At 36.3% G+C, this 20,247-nt stretch overlaps 2 protein-coding genes, 1 long non-coding RNA gene and 1 pseudogene across 10 annotated transcripts; 1 reads left to right on the forward strand and 3 right to left on the reverse strand.

Annotated features, from left to right (window-relative positions):
• Positions 1-266: 266 nt before the first annotated feature.
• LOC120083581 (uncharacterized) lies at positions 267-1,351 on the reverse strand. Its single transcript, XR_016531153.1, has 3 exons — positions 1,208-1,351; positions 844-1,104; positions 267-743 (listed from the first exon to the last, which is right to left on the reverse strand). It is a non-coding gene; the product is annotated as an uncharacterized LOC120083581 (long non-coding RNA).
• Positions 1,352-2,751: 1,400 nt separating this feature from the next.
• On the forward strand, positions 2,752-7,672 carry LOC150034700 (aspartic proteinase). Of its 4 annotated transcripts, none has more exons than XM_090316180.1 (14): positions 2,752-3,143; positions 4,208-4,586; positions 4,706-4,766; positions 4,888-4,982; positions 5,068-5,180; positions 5,273-5,441; positions 5,527-5,566; positions 5,735-5,799; positions 6,130-6,247; positions 6,367-6,427; positions 6,549-6,705; positions 6,790-6,909; positions 7,107-7,195; positions 7,278-7,672. In XM_090316180.1, the coding sequence occupies exons 2-14, from the start codon at positions 4,215-4,217 to the stop codon at positions 7,360-7,362; spliced, it is 1,545 nt and encodes a 514-aa protein (XP_090172306.1). In that variant the 5' UTR covers positions 2,752-3,143; positions 4,208-4,214; the 3' UTR covers positions 7,363-7,672. The 4 variants fall into 4 exon arrangements, with proteins under 4 accessions (XP_090172306.1, XP_090172305.1, XP_090172307.1 ...); XM_090316179.1 differs by having other exon boundaries at positions 3,085-3,253; XM_090316181.1 differs by lacking the exon at positions 2,752-3,143 and adding an exon at positions 3,227-3,324.
• On the reverse strand, positions 7,639-9,409 carry LOC150034701 (putative F-box protein At4g22030 pseudogene; annotated as a pseudogene). Its single transcript, XR_016531152.1, has one exon. The product of XR_016531152.1 is annotated as a putative F-box protein At4g22030 pseudogene (transcript).
• Positions 9,410-14,684: 5,275 nt separating this feature from the next.
• LOC150034702 (aminomethyltransferase, mitochondrial) lies at positions 14,685-18,603 on the reverse strand. 4 transcript variants are annotated; one of them, XM_090316183.1, is made up of 6 exons: positions 18,366-18,530; positions 18,108-18,201; positions 17,576-17,660; positions 16,065-16,640; positions 15,707-15,825; positions 14,685-15,415 (listed from the first exon to the last, which is right to left on the reverse strand). In XM_090316183.1, exons 4-6 carry the CDS (start codon positions 16,620-16,622, stop codon positions 14,869-14,871), a joined length of 1,224 nt encoding a protein of 407 aa, XP_090172309.1. In that variant the 5' UTR covers positions 16,623-16,640; positions 17,576-17,660; positions 18,108-18,201; positions 18,366-18,530; the 3' UTR covers positions 14,685-14,868. The 4 variants fall into 4 exon arrangements, with proteins under 4 accessions (XP_090172309.1, XP_090172310.1, XP_090172311.1 ...); XM_090316184.1 differs by lacking the exon at positions 18,108-18,201 and having other exon boundaries at positions 18,366-18,603; XM_090316185.1 differs by lacking the exons at positions 18,108-18,201; positions 18,366-18,530 and adding an exon at positions 17,218-17,286 and having other exon boundaries at positions 17,576-17,666.
• Between the last annotated feature and the right edge of the window lie 1,644 nt (positions 18,604-20,247).

The raw sequence follows: 20,247 nt of genomic DNA on the forward strand, positions 1-20,247 counted from the left end.
GTCAAACCAAAAAATAGTTTGAGATAAGAAAATTGACAATATCAACATCCAAACTCTTGCAAAAATGCTCCAAAGGACTCTTAAACTCTTGTAAATAACTCTGAAAAAAATGGTGGTTAAACGTCCTCATTCTTCGTACACAAAATAAACCATAAATAAAGCTCCATAAATAGGTCCAATAGCTAATGCAAAAAGTAGTAGATATTGTATAAATATCGGGATGTCTTGTGAAGTCGAGGGGACTCAATGAGAGCAAAGACCAACCATGATACAGAATAACGTTGTATATTTTCTTGGATTAAACTTACAATTAAAAATAATTTCCAGTGAGCAGTTCTTTCCCCAAGTGAAATGGAGCTTACAATCATGTTTCTTTTTTATAGACCATCACTAATAGACATTGATAAACTTCTATCATTGTCTATCAATGATAGAATTCATGATGTACCTAATAGAATTACGTTGGACATATATTTGATAGTGGTTTATTCATCATGTACCTGATAGAATTTTATCCAACACATATACAAAAGTTCAAGATTTCGAATGGATGACACTTGGCTTTGTAGCACCACATCGTTTTTCTGGATATACTCTTTCAAAATATTTTCTAATGGTGAAGAAGTTGATGGTTGAGATGAGCTTGGCATTTGCGAATATCGGTTCTCCCTTGATGGAACCCAGGTGGTCCATCTCTGGCTACGTTTGGAATGCCATGGCAGTTGGTGTGCAGCTACTGATTTCTGTCCCATGAGAAATTTGAGTGGTTCTTCTAACCAGTTGTATGTATTAGAAAATGAGTTATTCTTGATCAAGCAAACGGATTGTGGATTATGTGGGTACCTTTCAAATGAATGTGCTTCTTCACATATGACACAACTCTTATTAGCCGCATGCATGACCACATTCACCTATCCACTTCTAACACCAGTTTGTGCCATTAGCATTGCTTGTAACAAATTTATCATCGTGTTTACCTGTGTCTGCAATGTTGTGATGGCACTGTTATCATGTGAATTCTCATTTCTTCTTCAATCATTCTCCTTCCAATCTTCAATCATTCTCCTTCCTCAATCAATGATGTTTTTGGCTTCAGTATAGGTTCTTGAGAAAAAGAGAAAGAAAAGAGTAAATGAGCTAAAGAAATCGAAAAAAAAAATAAAAAACAAAATCGAGAAAAAAGAACACTCAAAATAAAATAACTCACAGTTTAAGATGCAATAGGGAAAATGAAACAAACGCACGAATTGAATCGAAGAGATTGAAACGAAGAGCATCATGATTTCGAATCGGAGAGCTTCAAAATTTTGAATTCATCGTACGTTTTTACACTTGAAACAAAGATGGACCCCTGAAAACAATGAAATCGAAAATGTAAAAAAAGAAAGTTAATAAAGGGAAAAAGAGGTTAAATTTGGAATATTTAAAAAACTAATACTTTGACCGGTCAATAGTTGCTATATTAGCAAATATTCCAAACGTGGAATATAGGATAAGTTTTTTCCCCATTTGTATTATTTGATACAAATTTTTGGTAATTTTCCCATGGTATTTTTTTTTCCAAATATTTGAAGATAATTATTCAACATTTTATACCATTTAAGTTACAAATTATATTTTGTTTACTTTAAATTATTTGAAAATTTTAAAAATCGCAGTTTTTATTTTTAAAAAAATATCTCTACCCAATCTTTATTATGATTTAACTACAAACATTATATAGGAAAAAAATGAACTCAAGCAAATATTTTGTTGATGCCAAAATTTGAATAAAAAATAAATTTATTAGCATAATCAAATTATACATTCAAAAGAAATTTTGTAGTTCACCACTATGGTGCTATTTAAGCCACACACACTCCAATGATTATAGCAAATATCAAACCTGTGAGTAACTTCAATCATAGATTGTGAATATTGTGGACGTGCCTTCAAAGTTTGCATCTTTTTTCCTTGTACAGGGATTGGATTTGGGCTTTCATGGACGACATGGGACCATGTTCGAGCCTCATGCCTCGTGATTCCCCCCTCACACCTCAACCTAAGGGTTTGGATCAACCTAGTTAAGGCTCAACCTCTAAGGTCGCTATGTAAGGTTTAATTCCCTTAGGCTCGTTTTTAAAGCTCAACCTTTTGCCCTTGGTTATATTCGATGGGTTTGGACTTACCCATTCAAGATAGAACAATCTAGGTTGATTCTTTTCTAATTAGTATATAAATATAAATGTGTATATATATCCTGACAATATGTGGGATGAGAGCAGAAGGAATTGAATATCTGTCAGTTAAGTTATGCTTATTTTAGTTTCTGCTTGTGATAATTACTTAACAGTTGGACTTTGAGTCTCATGTTAGGTTTAAACACGACCTGATCATAATTTCACCCTAAACAATATCATACAAATAATAATAATAAACCGAATATAAAATTGATGGCAAATTATGGTATAGGCATGAAATGATTAAAAAAAACCATTTAAAAAGTTTTTCTTGGTTTTTTTTTCCGCACATGTGCTGTTTTTAGAATAGTTAAAGCTCAAAATAGATAGAATTTTGTAAATAAAGAAAGGAATAAAAGAAGTGATTTATCTTCTCACCTTAAAAAGTCTTCAAAACCAAATGTCAAAAAGGGAGATTTGTATTTATTAAAGTTTGATGAGAATATATCAACCTTAGCTATAAGGTCACACCATAGATTCCCATACACAAAGAAGCACACAATAAATATTCTCCTCAGCCATTCCCCTTCATGTCAGCCTAAGGCACGTCGCCGCTCGACTAACCAACACATTGCCTTATTTTCGGACACGTAACAATTCCTATTTATTTTAATTCACATAATCTCTGATCCCTTCATCGCAAGATCAACGGTCAATATTAAACGGGAACACCGTAGTGTGTCTAGTTCTGGTTGCAGTAGATTATCAACCCGCGAAAAATGCTTTTCTTCGGGATCCGAGTATTCAAACCCTCCGGTCCGAAGCGTGGACGACTCTACAGGAATCCGGCAACAAAATGACAACTCTGCCCCTTCCAAAATGGACGGCCCAGATGAAATCCATCCTCTTTCCTTTGTTTCAAACCCTTGAATCGGAACCGGTTGGTTGATGAGTTGGGTCCGCTTTGATTTTTGGAGTGGACAGGTCGGTTTACATTCGCTTCTTTCTTCCGTCTATTCCTCTTTCGTTCTATAAAGACGTAGATTCGCGTACCAACTCTCTAATTTTCCCGTTCGTTTGAAATCCCTGTTCTGGTGGGTTCTTTTTGTTTTCTTACATTTTGTTCTTGGTTTTGTTATTTGGACTTCGTTGTTTACTTCATCCGGTAACTGGGATTTGTTTACTTTTTTGAATTGGGATTTGTGGTTTGTTGTTTTGATAATGTGATCGTTGTTTTTTGTTTTTTGTTTTTGTCTATCCCTTGTTCGGTTTATTGTTATCCGATTACCATTTCGATGATCGTGATTTGTCGGATGCTGATCATGTTCTTAGGTTTTGATTTTTAAGGTTTTTTTGCATGTGTTTGTGTTTGTTATGCCATTTGACCGTATCATTTCAAGGTTTCTTTTTCTTCCTATGTTCTGCAATTTCGTATAGTTCATAATTTTCTTTTCTCCTGAGGCTCCCTGGATTTTGTTGGATTGAATCATTAGTTAGGACGTAGGAGTGTAATGTCCCAAACGATTTTATCGTTATAAGGTTTCTCTTTAATTTTGTGTAGGAGACTTGGTCGATTAATCTGGTCTACCTTCTTTGGATATATTTTTGTTTTTTATTTTTTAACCTCAATCCAGAACAATTTAAGAGGTTCATCATCTGAAACTTGATTTTGAAACATTGTTTTTAATGTAATTAGTCAATTCAATAGTTTAGGGCTCGTTTGATTAGGTTTTTTCATTTCTTTATTTATGTTCTGTGTTTTTTTTTTTATGTTAAAAGCTATTAGAATAAGGCTCGTCCAACTTGATTTGTAGCAGGTTTTTAGTGATATGTTTATAATTTATTTTACTTCTTGAAATTTCAAAGAATCCCAATGTTATTTATCTGGTCTATTCTTGTTGTTTTCTCATCCCCTCCCTATGAGTCTTGACTTTTAGCTGGAAGAAAATCTCAATGTTCTATGGTTTTGTTTCCTGCTTGTTTTCTTATCAATAATCATCAAGGGACTATGAGTTTCATGATTTCTCAACTTCACTTTGGACTTATAGGTTACCAATGGCTTCGTATCACTCCCAAGCAGCTTTCTTGTGTTTATTCTTGTTGGTTTCATTTAATATTGTCTCGTCTGCATCGAAAGATGGTTTGCTTAGAGTTGGACTAAAGAAGATTAAGTTAGACCCAGAGAACCGGCTAGCTGCCCGCCTTGAATCCAAGGATGCAGAGATTTTGAAAGCTGCTTATAGGAAGTATAACCCCAATGGTAGTCTTGGTGAATCTTCTGATACTGATATCGTTGCGTTAAAGAACTACCTGGATGCTCAGTACTATGGTGAGATTGCCATTGGTACACCCCCACAAAAGTTCACTGTGATTTTTGACACGGGCAGCTCCAATCTGTGGGTGCCTTCTGCGAAGTGCTTGTTTTCTGTAAGAATCTGTCGCATTGAAGAAATGATATATTTTTTTGGAGTGCACCAGTTCGATTAAGGGCCACACACTCAACCCTTTTTTTTTTTATTATTTTTTTATTTTTATTTTTTATGTAGGTGGCTTGTCATTTCCATGCCAGATACAAGTCAAGCCGCTCAAGTACATACAAGGAAAATGGTACTTCCCCAATTCCATGTGCTAGATTGGATTTTAATTATCGGTACTTATTTTGAACTGGGGGGATGTTTGTAGTTTGTACTTTCATTCTAAAATAATTTGGTATATGGACATTGTGCAGGGACATCTGCTTCAATTCGATATGGCACTGGAGCAGTCTCTGGTTTCTTTAGTTATGACAATGTCAAAGTTGGAGACCTAGTAGTAAAGAATCAGGTAACTTCCGGCATTAACTATTTTTATATCAAATAAATTGTTGGTATATCAATGATTTGTTACATATTGTTGTTGTCTTTTTCAGTTGTTCATTGAAGCAACCAGAGAACCTAGTCTTACGTTTCTGGTGGCTAAGTTTGATGGCTTGTTGGGACTTGGTTTTCAAGAGATCGCAGTTGGTAATGCTGTCCCAGTATGGTAGGATATGTTTATCCAACATTACAGATTATTGTTTAAGGTTCCTCTTTGGTCATAGAGCTTGAATGAGTCGTTTGTAATTTTCTTTCCAGGTATAACATGGTTGAACAAGGTCTTGTTAAGGAACCAGTCTTTTCCTTTTGGCTCAATCGCAACGCTGAGGAGGAGGAAGGAGGCGAAATTGTGTTTGGTGGGGTTGACCCAAAGCATTATAAGGGCAAGCATATTTATGTTCCTGTCACACAGAAAGGTTATTGGCAGGTTGGTTTCTAAGTCACCATCTCATACATCCCTGTTCGTTTTGTTTTTTACTCACCATGCTTAACTTTTTCTTTCTGATTTGTAGTTTGACATGGGCGATGTTCTCATAGATGGTGAACCAACTGGTGTGTTTCCAAATCACTTATTAATTATAATACATCTAAAGTTAATAGAATATAAAAGAAAGGAGATAGTTTTTCATTTTCTTTCTCTCTTTTTTATTATTTCTGCAATATGGGATGATTTGTAATCTGCATTTATGTGCTTATGACTAAAGAAAATTGTTAATTCAGGATATTGTGAAGGTGGTTGCTCAGCAATAGCAGATTCTGGAACTTCACTTTTGGCTGGTCCAACTGTGCGTACATAGACTTGAACTTTTCCTTGTAATCTGCAATTTCACTGGCTTTACATATATTACCATGTTGCATGACACTTTTTTAATCAATAAGTTGAAAGTCCTTTTTTTTTAATTAAAATAAAATGTCTTATGCTTCTGGATGCTTTTTAACCTAAGATTTCAGGTTTTAATTTGGTGCTCTGTATAAATATATTTTCACACCCTTGTACATCAAGATCTTTTAGCCTTTGGTGCAAAAGTATCCATGATTGATCAAAACTGCAGCGATGGACTTTGCAGTTGGGTTAAATGGGCTACTGACTCCCATTGTTTGCTTTTCTCTTTTAGACTATTATAACCATGATCAATCATGCCATTGGGGCTAAAGGAGTCATGAGCCAGGAATGCAAGGCTGTTGTTCAACAATATGGGCAAACTATTATGGATTTGCTTTTATCTGAGGCAAGTTAATCCTATCATTTTTAACTTCTCAATTTTTAACGTAGCATTTTGGTCTTATACTCTGCTCCCAATCTTTATACCTTCTATAGATTATTTACCTCTAGCATTTATGCTAACAGGCAGATCCGAAGAAGATCTGTTCTCAAATTAAGTTGTGTACTTTTGATGGAACTCGAGGAGTTAGGTAAGGCATAATAAATGATTTTCTGTAGTACCACAAATTACAGTGTTCCTGCTATATGAAATCACGCACATATATTTACTTGGTGAATCTACTGATCCCTGAAATTATGTTGTTCGTGTAGTATGGGAATCGAGAGTGTCGTAGATGAGAATGCTGGTAAATCATCTGATGGTCTAAGGGATGCTATGTGCTCTGTATGTGAGATGACAGTTGTCTGGATGCAAAATCAACTTCGTCAGAATCAAACAAAAGAACGCATAATAAACTACATCAACGAGGTGGATAGAATCTCATACTTTTAAGAATTTTACAGATCCTTTAGAATATTTGTTCTTTGACTCAACTAATCAACTCCCCTGCAGCTATGTGATCGTATGCCTAGTCCAATGGGACAATCAGCAGTCGACTGTGGAAACCTTTCTTCCATGCCTGGTGTTTCCTTCACCATTGGTGGCAAAGTTTTTGACCTTGCCCCAGAAGAGGTAAATACCATAAAAATGAGAAAATAGTTGCTGGACGTAGAATTTTTTCTCCAGACGTAGAACTATTTTCATTTGGTCATACAGCTTCTTAGATGTTGAAACCGGAGATCATGGAAAAATTATAATGCTTGTTTAGTGTTTCCTCAATATTACACTAGTTTTTACCAACCCTCTAAAATGGCGAGCATTGTGAACAGTATATACTCAAGGTGGGTGAGGGTGCTGCAGCTCAGTGCATCAGTGGATTTACAGCATTTGATGTTCCTCCTCCTCGCGGACCCCTCTGGTATATGTCTTAACCATTTATTTTGCTTTCAGAATAATTCAAAGCATAGTTCCGTCTCATTATCTGTTTTTATTGGCCACAGGATCTTGGGAGATGTCTTCATGGGCCGCTACCATACAGTTTTTGATTCTGGCAAGCTGAGAGTGGGATTTGCGGAGGCTGCATAAAGAAGACCTTCCTTTGATGGCTTTGTTCGGTTGCCTTCAATGTTTATACACATGAGCCATCTTTTGTTTCAATCGAACCTTTAACTTTAGTTTATGTTCATGGATTTATGGAAGTGTTAAATGCGGTTAGAGCTTCCCTGCAAAAGGGAAAAATCCAAGATTGTAAATGCTTGCTACTGTTTCATCTTTTATAGACACAGCTTGTATAGTTGCTTTTTTAGTATCTCTGCTGATATAAATATATACAGAGTGGCTGTATATTTGGAGATGGAGATAGAAAACAAATGAATCAAATAATATATTTGTGTCATCTTGATTTACAAGTCAACTTGAAATACAGTAACTTAGAAAAGCTTGCTTGCGAACTCTCCCAATTCCTCTCTGCTGCTGCTGCTGCTGCTGCTGCTGGAGTTTGATAAAGCCAATTGCTTGAGTTCTGATAAACTCCTCCCCAATTGTAAAGCGACCTTCATTTCAAACACTTCTCCATTCTCCCTTTTCCCAACGTCTCTCGAATTTACATTTGATTCGATTGTTTCTTCCATGAGCTTAAAGAAACCTGCGTTGCTCCTGTACATTTCAAACACCATTCCAACTTGTCCACCATGTTCCATTGTATTCACAACACTCGCCATAGATCCTGCAACAGCTCCTAGCAAAGCAGGCCAAGCCCCTGAACAAGAGCCTACAAAAGCAGACCCAATTGCTCCAACCAAGGTTAACAATGGACCGGAAACTGCTAGAATCTTGTTGATTTTCAGGGCCTTTTGGCTCAATCTCAAGTATTCTTGCAGATCTTTTCTCTTTAGTACCCGAACAATTTCTCTCATTTCTTCTTCTAGGATTCTACCCCAGCCATTTTCATTGAGTTTTGTACTTGCTTCTTTATGTCTATGCATTTGCTTTTGTTGAGGCCACCAAGTTGCAGGCTCCACGGTGGTGGGAAATTTTTCAATCATGGATCCTAATAAAGGAAGAGGGTATGCTCTATCCAAAGCCAAAACTTTCTCCATTGTTTCCTCTACTTGGTTGTCGTTAAGATCTCCCACAGAGAGTTTGGATTGAAGCTGACAATGAAGCTGCTGGAACAATCTTGCAGCGTTTCTCTGTTCTTCAGCTAGTTGGGATGGTTGCAACTTGTTCATCACCACCGAAATTCCAGTGGCTGCTAAATACAGCAACATCGATGACATCTTTAGTGCCGTGATTGGTGCACCGGTCATGGCTGCAGCTGCCAATCCGACCATCGTTGCAGCTCCAAGAGTAATTGCATTCAAGGAAGTTAGTAAGAGTCGGTTCCAATTGTCACGTTGCTCCCCAACATTTCGATGCATTTCCACTCGATCAGCTATGGCCTCCATAACAGCATACAACTTCGCAGTCATGACAGGATCCGAGCGACTCGCAACACCACTGTTTAAATGTGTATCAGCAACTGCATCAGTAAAAGTTGGAATCTTAAACCCATTTCCCATCTCCAATTTCTCAACCAAGCCTCTGCTTTGCAACTTAGGGAGAGACACAGCAGTGGCTTGAAACATAGGTGAACTCGAACTCATTGTAGCTTTACAAACTCCTTCACTGCAATTGGTTGAATAGAAAGACGACAGTGAAGATGAAGAACTCTTGAAATACAATAAGCTTGCAGTTCTAAATGCAGCCATTTCATCAATAATCTGGAAAAATCAGGTTGAACAAAAGAGAGAAACAACTGATTTGAATAAAATGGGTTCAAATTTCTATGTATATATAGAAAAGCAGAGATCTAAAGAGCAGGAATGAAAGAATCAAGATGCTGATTCTCGAGTTCAAGACTTCAGCAGTGGGAAAAGGCTGACTTTTCAACTCTAAAGGCCCGTCTGTATGAGTACACAAACCAACAACTGCCTCTCAGCCAATTCCAAACAGCTTGGTATTACATAATAATAGAGAAGGTAACATGTTTTTGTTCAAAATATGCCTTTAAACCGACAAAACATTGTTCTGTTCTGACAACTCACACAATGTTTCAAGTTCATTCGTTAATTTTAAAAATGAATCCGACCTCTACTGATGGTAATGTTTGCCCTTTGACGCGTTTCACTAAGCAGTTTCATGTGTAAGAGTTTTGAGGATTTTACAAACGAACTCCAATACGGTTTGTCAAAGAGGGGTTTGCTCAGTCAAAATTTAACTGCTTATTCAAATTTTTATATAGAATAATTTATTATTATTATTATTATTATTGATAAAAGGTGGAATCTATAAAGAGAGAGAATTAAACGGACCTGGTTACGACTTGAACTTTGGGTTAGTGTAATTTAATTTCTATGGACCCGATTAATTCCTGATTAACGTCCCCATTTTTGGACCAAGACATCATATTTTCTTCGTGGTAATTAAATTAAAGGGGTAAAAAGATAATTTCATTTTGAAATATCAAAAAAAAAAAAAAACTATTACATCATTTCTCATTAGACCTATGAAAGATTGAATTGCGGACTATTTTGATTTTTTTAAATATGATATTATTGCTACCACTAGATAATCTTAGAGTCAAAACTATAACGAGTATAGTTATACTGGCATCGAATATGTGTCATAAGCCTTGAGATTAAAGGTTCAATCCTCATCCCATATATTATAAAAAAGATAATTAAGATTAGAAATGAACTACACAATAAAAAATTAGACACTTAGCACAATAAGTAAATACTTGTTACCAACTTCAAGTCTATCCTCTTAAGTCGATGATTTGAACCTCCCCTTTCATATCTAACGTGTTGTTTTTTATTTTTTTTTTAAAAAATAGTTTGCTTGCTTAAAGAAGGATTAGAAGAGTGCTTTTCTTACTTATTGATACCAAAAATGGTTGAGTAGATCAAAAGTATATTTGTATATAATAGAGATCCAACTCAACTTGCAAAACATAAACAACTATGTGCACCTGTGTGATGTTAAATTCAAGTTAGTCTTGAGTTTTTGAGTAACTTGATAGTAATAATGGTGCTTTTAATGTATCCAAGGCAAATAGTCTACTTTACTAGTATAGAATCATCACTTTGTAAATGAAACTTAGGGTCATCATTGTTGTCTTTTTTTTTTTTTTTTTCTCTCTTTGATGAAGCGATCATCATTGTCTTCTTTGTAACTCTTGTAACCATTGAACCACTATTCAGGTGGTTACATTACATCACCACTTAAGTCCATAATTGAATTGATTTTTAAGTGTCTCATCCATTCAATTTTCAACCGTTCTTTCATGGTCATGTGAGGGTCATCCAAGAATCATGTAATAATCATCCTATGCTCTTGGCCAACCCATATGGGTCAGCCATAAGCCTGTATCGGCCAAGAGCTACGCATGATCCTGAGTCATTGTCAGCTCACTTAGGTCAATCTCTTAAGACCATTGGTGACTTTAACGCAAATTTCTTCAATCTTAAGCGAGTCATGTTAGACTTTTACATTCGCCCTCGAGCCTCCTGTCTCTGCAATTCTCAATTTTGGACCATCTCAAGAAATTAACCCATAGCATTACTTGTTATGCATCATTTGAGTATCACACGTGTGGCGACCCTAACACCTAAGGTTTAAAAATGGGAATTTTTTTAATGGGAATTTGAAAACGTGACTCAGTTTACGATTTTTTTTTATTGTTACAATTTTCAATTATTAAAATCTTTTGAAAATTACTTGATAAATATATTACCATAGGTAATTGTTTTAAATGTCAAACTGTTAGAAATATTTTCAAATATAGCAAAATGTCACTGTCTATCAGTAATAGATAGTGATAGACATCTATCAATGTCTATCACTGTCACTGATAGATGTCTATCAGTGTCACTGATATATAATGAAATTTTGCTTTATTTGAAAATATTTTTCAACAATTTTCTATATTTAAAAATAGCCTTATCCAAAAATAAGAATAAGGTGTTCAGGGCTATTAAGGAGTGGGTTTTGAGGGTCTAGCAAGTATAGAAGGAGAAGCTCTTTTTAGCTAGCGTAAGGAGGTCTTGCTTAAAGCGGTTGCACAAGCTATCCCGAACTATATGATGAGTTGCTTTTAGCTCCCCAAAAGTCTGTGTGATGAGATTTTTTAAGTGTATGCGAGATTTTGGTGGGGGTCATCAAGTAATAAATCTAAAGTTCATTGGCGTAGTTGGTCTCGCATGTGTATTAGGAAAGAGGACAATAGTCTTGGCTTTCCCAACTTGCATATCTTTAATCAAGTTATGCTAGCAAAACAAAGTTAGAGGATTATCAAGAGACCTAATAGCCTTCTTACTAAGAGCCTTATAAGGTAACTACTTCAAAACTAGAAATTTCTAATGGTAGGTTTAGGCCACAACCCTTCATATGCTTGGAGGAGTATCTTGTGGGGAAGATATTTGTTCGAGAAAGGATATAAATGGAAGGTGGGCAATGGGCAGATCATCCAAATCGATAGGTGTTGGGCATGCTTCTGTGAAATGATGAAACTTTTAGCCCAAATGATGAAATAAGTGAGGCCCTTTTTGCTGATCCAAAACCGAGAGCCCAGTTCTTTACCCCAAAACTTTTGGTTGGTAGAGAACTTGGTTATTAAGAGCCCACGATTTTCCAGCTGATGCCTTACACGTGGTCTTTCCACTACTTTTTGTCTAATGGAAAAATTGAAAGAGTGACTTCTTTCTGATGGGTGTTTAATGCAAATTAATTTTTCTTTCTCTCTCTTGCTCTCTGATTCTCTCTTGTTTTCCGCCTTCTATGTTCCTTTACTTTCTTCTAACCCTAATACTTTCTTGTTTGATCTGTGCAACTGCTTTGAGTATACAATGGAGGAGTCTTGCAATCGAGTAGACGATGGAAGAAGGAAAAGGTAAACGAACATGCAATCACGTAGACAATTGCTGAAGGAAAAAGTAGACGATCAGTCGATCTTCGAGACGATATGAAGAAAATGGTAAACGATCGTGCTATCTTGTAGACGATGAGAAGAAAGGGAAGAAAAATACTGAGCGATGTATGTGGTTCGTCTATTAAAGCCTACGTCCACGGGAAGGAGAGAGTTTTATTGAAACTAAGTCACAGACTCTTTTTCTTTTACAGATATTTCAAGTTCTTCTTGAAGCGATGTAGTTGTATCTAAAAAATTTGTAAATGATGAGTATTTATACTGATCTTTTATACAAGTAGTTACAATAACTAACTGTAAAGATTAAAGAAATGTGAAATAGCTTCTTGACTATTGAATGTATGAGCTTATAATCTTCAATAGGTGACCCTTGGCTTTCAAAGGGAGTTGTGTGCCTCTCCAAGTGCCTCCAAGCCTACAAGGTTGAGTAGAGGCTTATCTCTTTTCTGATAATGATGGATGGAACAAGGAGCTTTTTCAGGCAAGTTTCATTCCTACAAATGCAAACTCCATTCTTCAATTCCAGAGATCAAGGGGTAGACATAACCATGAGATCATTTGGGATCTTGACAATAAGAGAGTATTTTCTATTAAAAGTGCTTATTTTTTGGGTCTCAAACTTGCTAATTTGAATGCAACTAGCTCGTTGGAGAGGATCGCTTCAAAATCTATGTGGCAATCACTCTGAAAGTCGAAAGCCCCTAGGGCTAATTTTCCCTCCAAAATATAACCTTGCCAAAAAGGTGTTCATTCTGAGTTGTTGTGTGTGTTTTACATGAAGCATGTGGAAACTGCAAACCACCTTATATGGAGTTGTTTGGACTCTAGAAAGATTTGGTTTAGGATTATTTCAACTAATATTGATGTTCTCTGGAATGACAGGCCTTAATGGAATTATCAAAACTGCTGACATTGGATTTTTTAACATGTGGTATTTGTTAATATTAATAAGATCGTGATCATGGTGTGACAGTTTTGGGAAGCTCGGAACAAAGTGGTGTTTTTAAGACAGCCGACTTGTTGGAATGCCTTGAATTTGTTTATTGGTTTCTTGAACAACCAAGTACGGGGGTCTCGCTTCCGTTTTTGCTGTATTAAAAAAACTTTCTCTTTAATAATATTGTTCTCCCTCTACCTTGTGGACGTAGCTAACACACCGTTAGTGAACCATGTATATCTGTATGTTGATACTTTTTACGTTTTTTGTATTCTTTAATTGCCAATTACATAATGCGACTAATGTTTAATCCATTTGTGATGCGAATGCAAGGTATTTTTCAATTTGTGATGCGAATGCAAGGGGTTGATCCTTCCTACCCAAATCCCAGCTCAGATTGGTCGGCACCTCCTGAACCATCTTTTTAGAAGTTGAATATTGATGCAACTTGGAGTACGAATAACAATTCAAGTGGGTTGGGTTGGGTACTTCGTGACCACTAAGGTCATTTGCATCTAGTAGGGTTGAAATCTATCCCCAGATGCCAGAAGGTGAAGCTCCTTGAAGCTATGGCGATTTGCTTTGAACTCGAGACTCTGTCTTCCATTAGTGTATCAAATATATTGGTGGAGTCTGATTGTTTGGAGATCATAAATCTACTAAATGAATGTTGTCGACTTTTCTGATGTCTCCTTTTTTATTGAGAGGCTAAGGATAGAGACGGGGAGCTAGAAGTTGTCCCATTTTCTCATGTTCGACGTAGCTAGAACATGTTGGCACACTGTGTTACGCACAAAACTTTGGAGGATCAGAAGTCCTCAATTCTTTATCTTGAGTGGTTCACACTGATTATGTCTCATGATATCATTGCATAGTTGTTCTGCTTCGATTGTATTTGTCCTTTTTCATAAGAAAAAAAAAGGTCCTTATAACAATAGGTATGTCTCTTAGCCTTATAGGCAGGTAAATGAATTCCTCAAAATAAAACCTTTTTTCAAATAAGGCATTAATCTATAGTTGAATTGGCAAAGTCCCCAACCGATGATAAATAACGTCAATGGTTGTTAACTTGAGATAATTAAGACATTCGTCATTTGATCATGTCAAAATCCACCCTTATACCTTGAACTAAATTCATAACAAATATAAATGGTTATTATTTTCTCCATACAAATCAATCCTCTGACTTTCTTGTTCATTTGCAACACAATCTCACAAAGTTTCCATGTAACAAACACAGAAAGTGAAACTTAAGGCAGATTACCAAAAATTGCAAAAGCAAGAAGAGAAAAAACAAAAGATTTTTGGAACACTTGTTTGAAACCAATGTACAAAATCTATTTGACATCATAAGATTAAGTACTTGTGTTTTATTTTATCTTTTTAAAATGTTCATACTCACCCCTTTCATGCGCCAACTTCACACTTCCAAGGCGGGTAGCGTATTTACACACACACGCACAAAAAAAAAAAAAAAAAAAGTGCAGAATGTTCTGCTGATGCTTAAATGCAAATGGTTCCAATGCAAGATTACATTTTTATGTTCAACAAGTTCTGATTAGTGCAGTTTGAAAACAAAATACCCCAACACTTTTGACATCATGGAAATACAGAATTTGGTCAAAAGAGAAGGGTCAGATCAGAAAAATCTTGACAGGACAGGACCAACATACATAGTAGACATGAATTATGTTGGCTTGTAGTATTTTGTAGGAACGAATGGCATTTTAGTGACAACACCATCGTAAGCCTTTCCTCTGATAATTATCTTAACTTTGGTGCCAGCTTTGTGAGATCCAGATTTCACATAACCCATGGCAATGTTCTTCTTGAGGCAAGGGCTAAATCCTCCACTGGTAACTTCTCCAATGTTTTTCCCTTCCTCATTCTGAATCTCACTGTGGCTTCTTGCAGGAGGACCGGAAGAGAAGAAACCAACACGCCTTATGGCTGGGCCCTCTTCGAGTTGTTTCAGAATCACTTCGGCACCGAGAAAACCACCTTCTGCTCTCCTCCTTTTTCCTATGGCCCACGTTAATCCCGCCTCGACTGGTGTTATATGTTGTTCCATGTCATTTCCGTATAAACACAGGCCAGCCTCAAGTCGAAGACTGTCTCGAGCACCCAGTCCTGTCAATCTCACCTTCGCTTCCGATTTCTCCAGGATTGCTTTGGCAAGATCCAGTGCATGCTCTGAAGGCACTGAAATTTCAAATCCATCTTCACCTGTGTACCTGATTATTTTCAGAAGTACAAGAAAGTTGAATTAACTGTCAGCATTGTTCATTTTCCTTCCCCTAAATTTGGAATGCATTCACAAGAACCACTATGATTCGTGAACTGAACTTGAAAACCAAACGATTGATAAATGGATTTCATCACTTTTTTCAAGCACAGGATGATATGAGATGTTATGATTAGAAAAAGGAAATAACGTGTTTAGTTTTTCACAGATTTCATGTGGTACCAAAAGACTTGGCTCATTTAGAATGGAAAGAGAAATGTTAAGCCTAAAGGAAGCATACCCTGTCCTGGTGAGAAAGCAATGGGCTCCATTGATATCCAATATGCGGAACTCACCAAAGTAAAGTTTGCTCAGATCGTCTTTGGTCAAGTGTTGAAGAACTGGTGCAGCAAGAGGGCCCTACAAAAGAAAGACAATGAACTTTTTTTACATTGTTAACACAATAGGTGCATTCGAATATTGTAAACAGCAGAACAATGCATTCAACCTGAATCGATGGGGTTGATGTGAAGGGGATGAATTCAACAATTTAATATGCAGATGAAACCAACTTCACAAATAGGAATCCTAAACTAATGACAGTGTTTATCCAATTTAGGATAGGGAAATGAAAATTGAAATGAACAGAATATGTCAACCTGCAGTGCTAGAAGAGATCTCTCATCATGGATATGCCATGAAACATCCCCTCCTTTGGCCTTGAAGGCTTTCATATGCTCCTCAATGTGAGCTAAATCCTTGTCTCTGCAGCCTGCATTCACAACCAAGTATATGTGGTCATCTGTCACCTTGGTGATCACTGAGTCATCAATGGCTCCACCCTTTTCATTGGTAAAGACAGTAAGTGTTCCTGTTCCAGGAGCAAGCCCAGCAACATCAGCAACAACGAGTGTCTCGAGGAAAGGGATAGAATCCTTCCCCTTAAGGCTGAGTCCACACATATGGGAGACATCAAACAGTCCACCATTCTGCCTACAGTTCACAGTCGATTCCATTATCGAGTCCTTGTACTGAATAGGCATACTCCATCCAGCAAATGGAACCATCTTTCCACCATGAGCAACATGGAAATCATACAAAACAGTTTTTTTGAGCTCAGACTCTGTAGAAAAGAATCGACGTCCCACAGCCTTTTTATCAGCCTGTGCAAGACGGCGAGTAATTGATTGGCCCAGTTGCCACAGACCTCCCCTCATCTTGCTACTCTAAAATATCTGAACATAGAATGAAGGAAATTTAGGCAGAAAATCAGTTTTACCTTAAAATTTAAACCACACCATGTATTGCATGCTTGAATCACTTTTTCTCATATTCAAAATCACTCTCAAACACGTTTTTAATTCCATAAAATTAATTTTATATTTAATTTTATACTCTTAATGCAATTTTCATATCATCAAAATAACGTTGGAGTGATTTTGAAAATGTCAAAAGTGATTTTAAATATTAAAGAATTACTCCCAAACATGTTATTAGTTAGAAAAGAACAAGATGAAATGGAAACCCGAATAACTAGATAGCTAAAAGTAGAGGCAAAATCAGTATGAACTCTACGATGCTTGCAAACAAAATTGAGATATAACATGGTCATGGTTCATATACGACTCATAAACAAGGAAAGTTCGAGTTACAAGTTGCTAATAATTATTAGCACAAGTTGCAAGCAAGCAATTTGAGCAAAACTGGTCCATTCCAATGGCATGAAATACTAAGATCAAGAGACGATAGAACATCCAATGATTCAAATAATTTAAGATCACTTCTAAAAAACCAATCACTGATTTGAAATACCGGGAACAATACTCGAGCAGATGAAAAGCCTGGCATGTCACATTGGAGATGCAAAACATCAAACACCGCCTGGAACAATTACAAATGACCGTCTAAAAAAAATTCAAACAAATCAAGATTATAGACACTTCTTTAAGAAACCCAGAGAAAAACATATTCCAATTTCCTTCCATGAATCCAGTCTACAAAACACTGTGTTAGTTTGTATGCTTCAACGTAAGTTTCCAAGATCCAATTAACGACCCGCAAGAGGAAGAGAAACATAATCACAAAAAAGGTAAAAACTCAGATTGGAAAACGCAATGTCTGGAGATATAAAAACCAGAAATCAAGAGAAAAGAACGAGCGAAGAACTTACAGAGATGGGTTTTCTTGTTGGCCCTTCAAATTTAGTTCTTCAAAGAAACAAATCTGACAGCCTAAAGGAGCATTTGTGGATCAGTCTGAAGATATCAAGAGGAGAGAAAAAGCTTGAACCTTTATATATGTGTAGGTTATTTTACGTCATATACCAACAAAATACTAATAATAAAATCAAAAGAAAATAAGATTAAAAAACCATATAAGGAAAAAAAATTATAAAAAAAAAAAAAAAAAACTTCAAAAGGTTTGGTGAAATATAAAGTGGGTGGCGTAGGGTGCCCTCTTCCAAATTGAGCAGCCAAAAATACCCCATCTTTAATGGGTGGTGGTGGCACAATCTCACACACACCCTAATCTCTTAAAATTCTCTGCCAATTCCTCAGTTTCTTCAATCATATTTATCCCCAAAATGTACAGCCCCTGATGCAAAAATCAAACCCAAAATTTCCAACAACAGAGTATCTCCACCGTTAAATTTGTAATACTATTGACAAAATGGTGGGGTCAGCCATAAATAAGAGACTTACAAATTACTATTCTTCCCATGGTACTCAGTACAGGATATCAGAATGGCTCACCTAAGTTCGGTGGGCGATCACTTCAGGAATCAGAACTATGAAACTGAGATGAAAAGGAGAATAATATTCTCACCAATTACTTCTTTCTCAAATAATTTATTGGTTTTATAAGGTTATAGAGTTTGATAAACAAATAAAATTAACCCTAATGTGACATTGATTTGGTTAAAAGGGCCATAGCTTATTTAATTTGAGGTTGGAAGATACTTGATCGTGCACCACCGCAATGGTCAATCTCTTGGGTGATTGAAACGACGCCGTCGCCGTTGCCGCCTTTCATCGCAACGACGTCGGATTCTGAGCCTAACCTCACTGCGTCATCCGGTCTGCTCTGATTTAAAGGGGAATGGCAGTTGCAGAGGATAAGAATTTGGTGAAAAAGGAAAGCTAATCAGCAAGAAATTGTTTCCATGGAACTGAAAAGTACTGTACTATTAGCTCCGTTGGAGGGTAGGACGACGAGTTGACGACGATGAGCTTCGCACTATTGGGCTGGGCCTAGTCTAGCGAATACCACCGATCGATTTAAATGGGCTGGGCCTAGTCATGAGTTTAGTAATTCCAAGCCCAGTTTTATTGAGAATATAGTGTGTCTTTTAAATTGTAAAAACACTAAATATAATTAATGGGTGATTAGTTTATTATTTTGATTGAGCTGCAAATGTTTGACTTTATGATATATTTTGTTAGAATATTTTCTTAAATTTTGATAAATTTTCTGGACTGATTTTAAAGCAAGTAATGTTGGAAATGCAACCAAAGTCTACATTCATTAGATTAAGGAGATGATCATAAATATATAAGTGAGAACAATTATCTCTATTAATATAAGACTATGAGATTTCTTGGTTTGAAACTAAAAACAAAGTCATGAGGTTTATGCCTATCGTAGACAATATTATATCATTGTGGGGATGTTTTGATGGTTATTGTCACTATCAAGTGGTAGCAAAATCATAGTCTTGACTTAACCATCTTGGTAGTGGTTGAACTAGATTGATAACGTTTTTACAAAAACAAAGCCATAGGAGTTTATGGGCGAAGTGGAGGATATTTGCCCCTAAAAATAATAGAAATTTAGTTTGAATTTTATTTGGGTGGTTATTTTAATTTCTTTATCCATTATATTTTGGAAGTGTTCAAATTTAGACTTACACTTTTAATCAACTTCAAAAACAATTCTCTCACACAATTAATGGGGGTTAAAATGAACTAATTTAGAAGGAAGGAAAACAAAACTACTTCATCTCTCCTATCTCTCCTCTTCCCTCCCTAGCCACACTTCCCTATGCCTTTCTCAATCTCTTTGGCTATGGCATAATTCAGTTGAGAAATATACCAATTCAAAAATAGATTAATAAAATTCTTAAGTACTTGAATCATAAGCTGTGAAATCTAAAAGAAGCTTTACTCAGTTAGGAAGATTGTTTCTAAGGACAAATATAAAATAGACAATATATAGTATGAATTAGTGCATCTTGTTTAGAATTACATTTTCTACAAAGATAACTTAATAGATAAGATGTTTATCATCATGTCAACTCATAATTGATTTGAATTTAGTATGGAAATTCAATTTGAATACATTTAATGTATCCAACTAGAATAGTAATTTATCATAAAAGTTTTAAACCTGAAATCATGAACTTGAACTTAGATATTTGAAAGGGAAACAATATATGTGATAAATACATGCAAAATGATGGGATATTAAAGATTACAAACAAATTTTGTGCATCTTAAATAATTGCATGGTAATGGCAAAAGGTCGCTTAGGGTTGGGCAATGGTGGTTTTAGCTTTAGTATGGTCATTGTACTCATCAGCTCCATTGTTATTGTTTCCCATCCCAAATCCAATTCCCATACCAAATCCCATCCCAAATCCCATTCCTATGCCTTGTCCTCCCTTTCCTCCGCCGCCAAGTCCACCGCCCTCCCCCTTACCATATCCTCCATTTGAACTACTTACTCCACCCCCTCCCCCACCGCCACCACCACCACCAAAAACACTGCCATGACCGTCATTTCCTCCATTTGAACCCCCTTCTCCTCCGCCTCCACCGCCGCCGCCGCCTCCGCTACCTACAC

The sequence above is a fragment of the Benincasa hispida genome, chromosome 8, assembly GCF_027475165.1.
Source record: "Benincasa hispida cultivar pf3 chromosome 8, pf3_genome.v1.1, whole genome shotgun sequence".
NCBI classification, from domain to species: domain Eukaryota; kingdom Viridiplantae; phylum Streptophyta; class Magnoliopsida; order Cucurbitales; family Cucurbitaceae; genus Benincasa; species Benincasa hispida.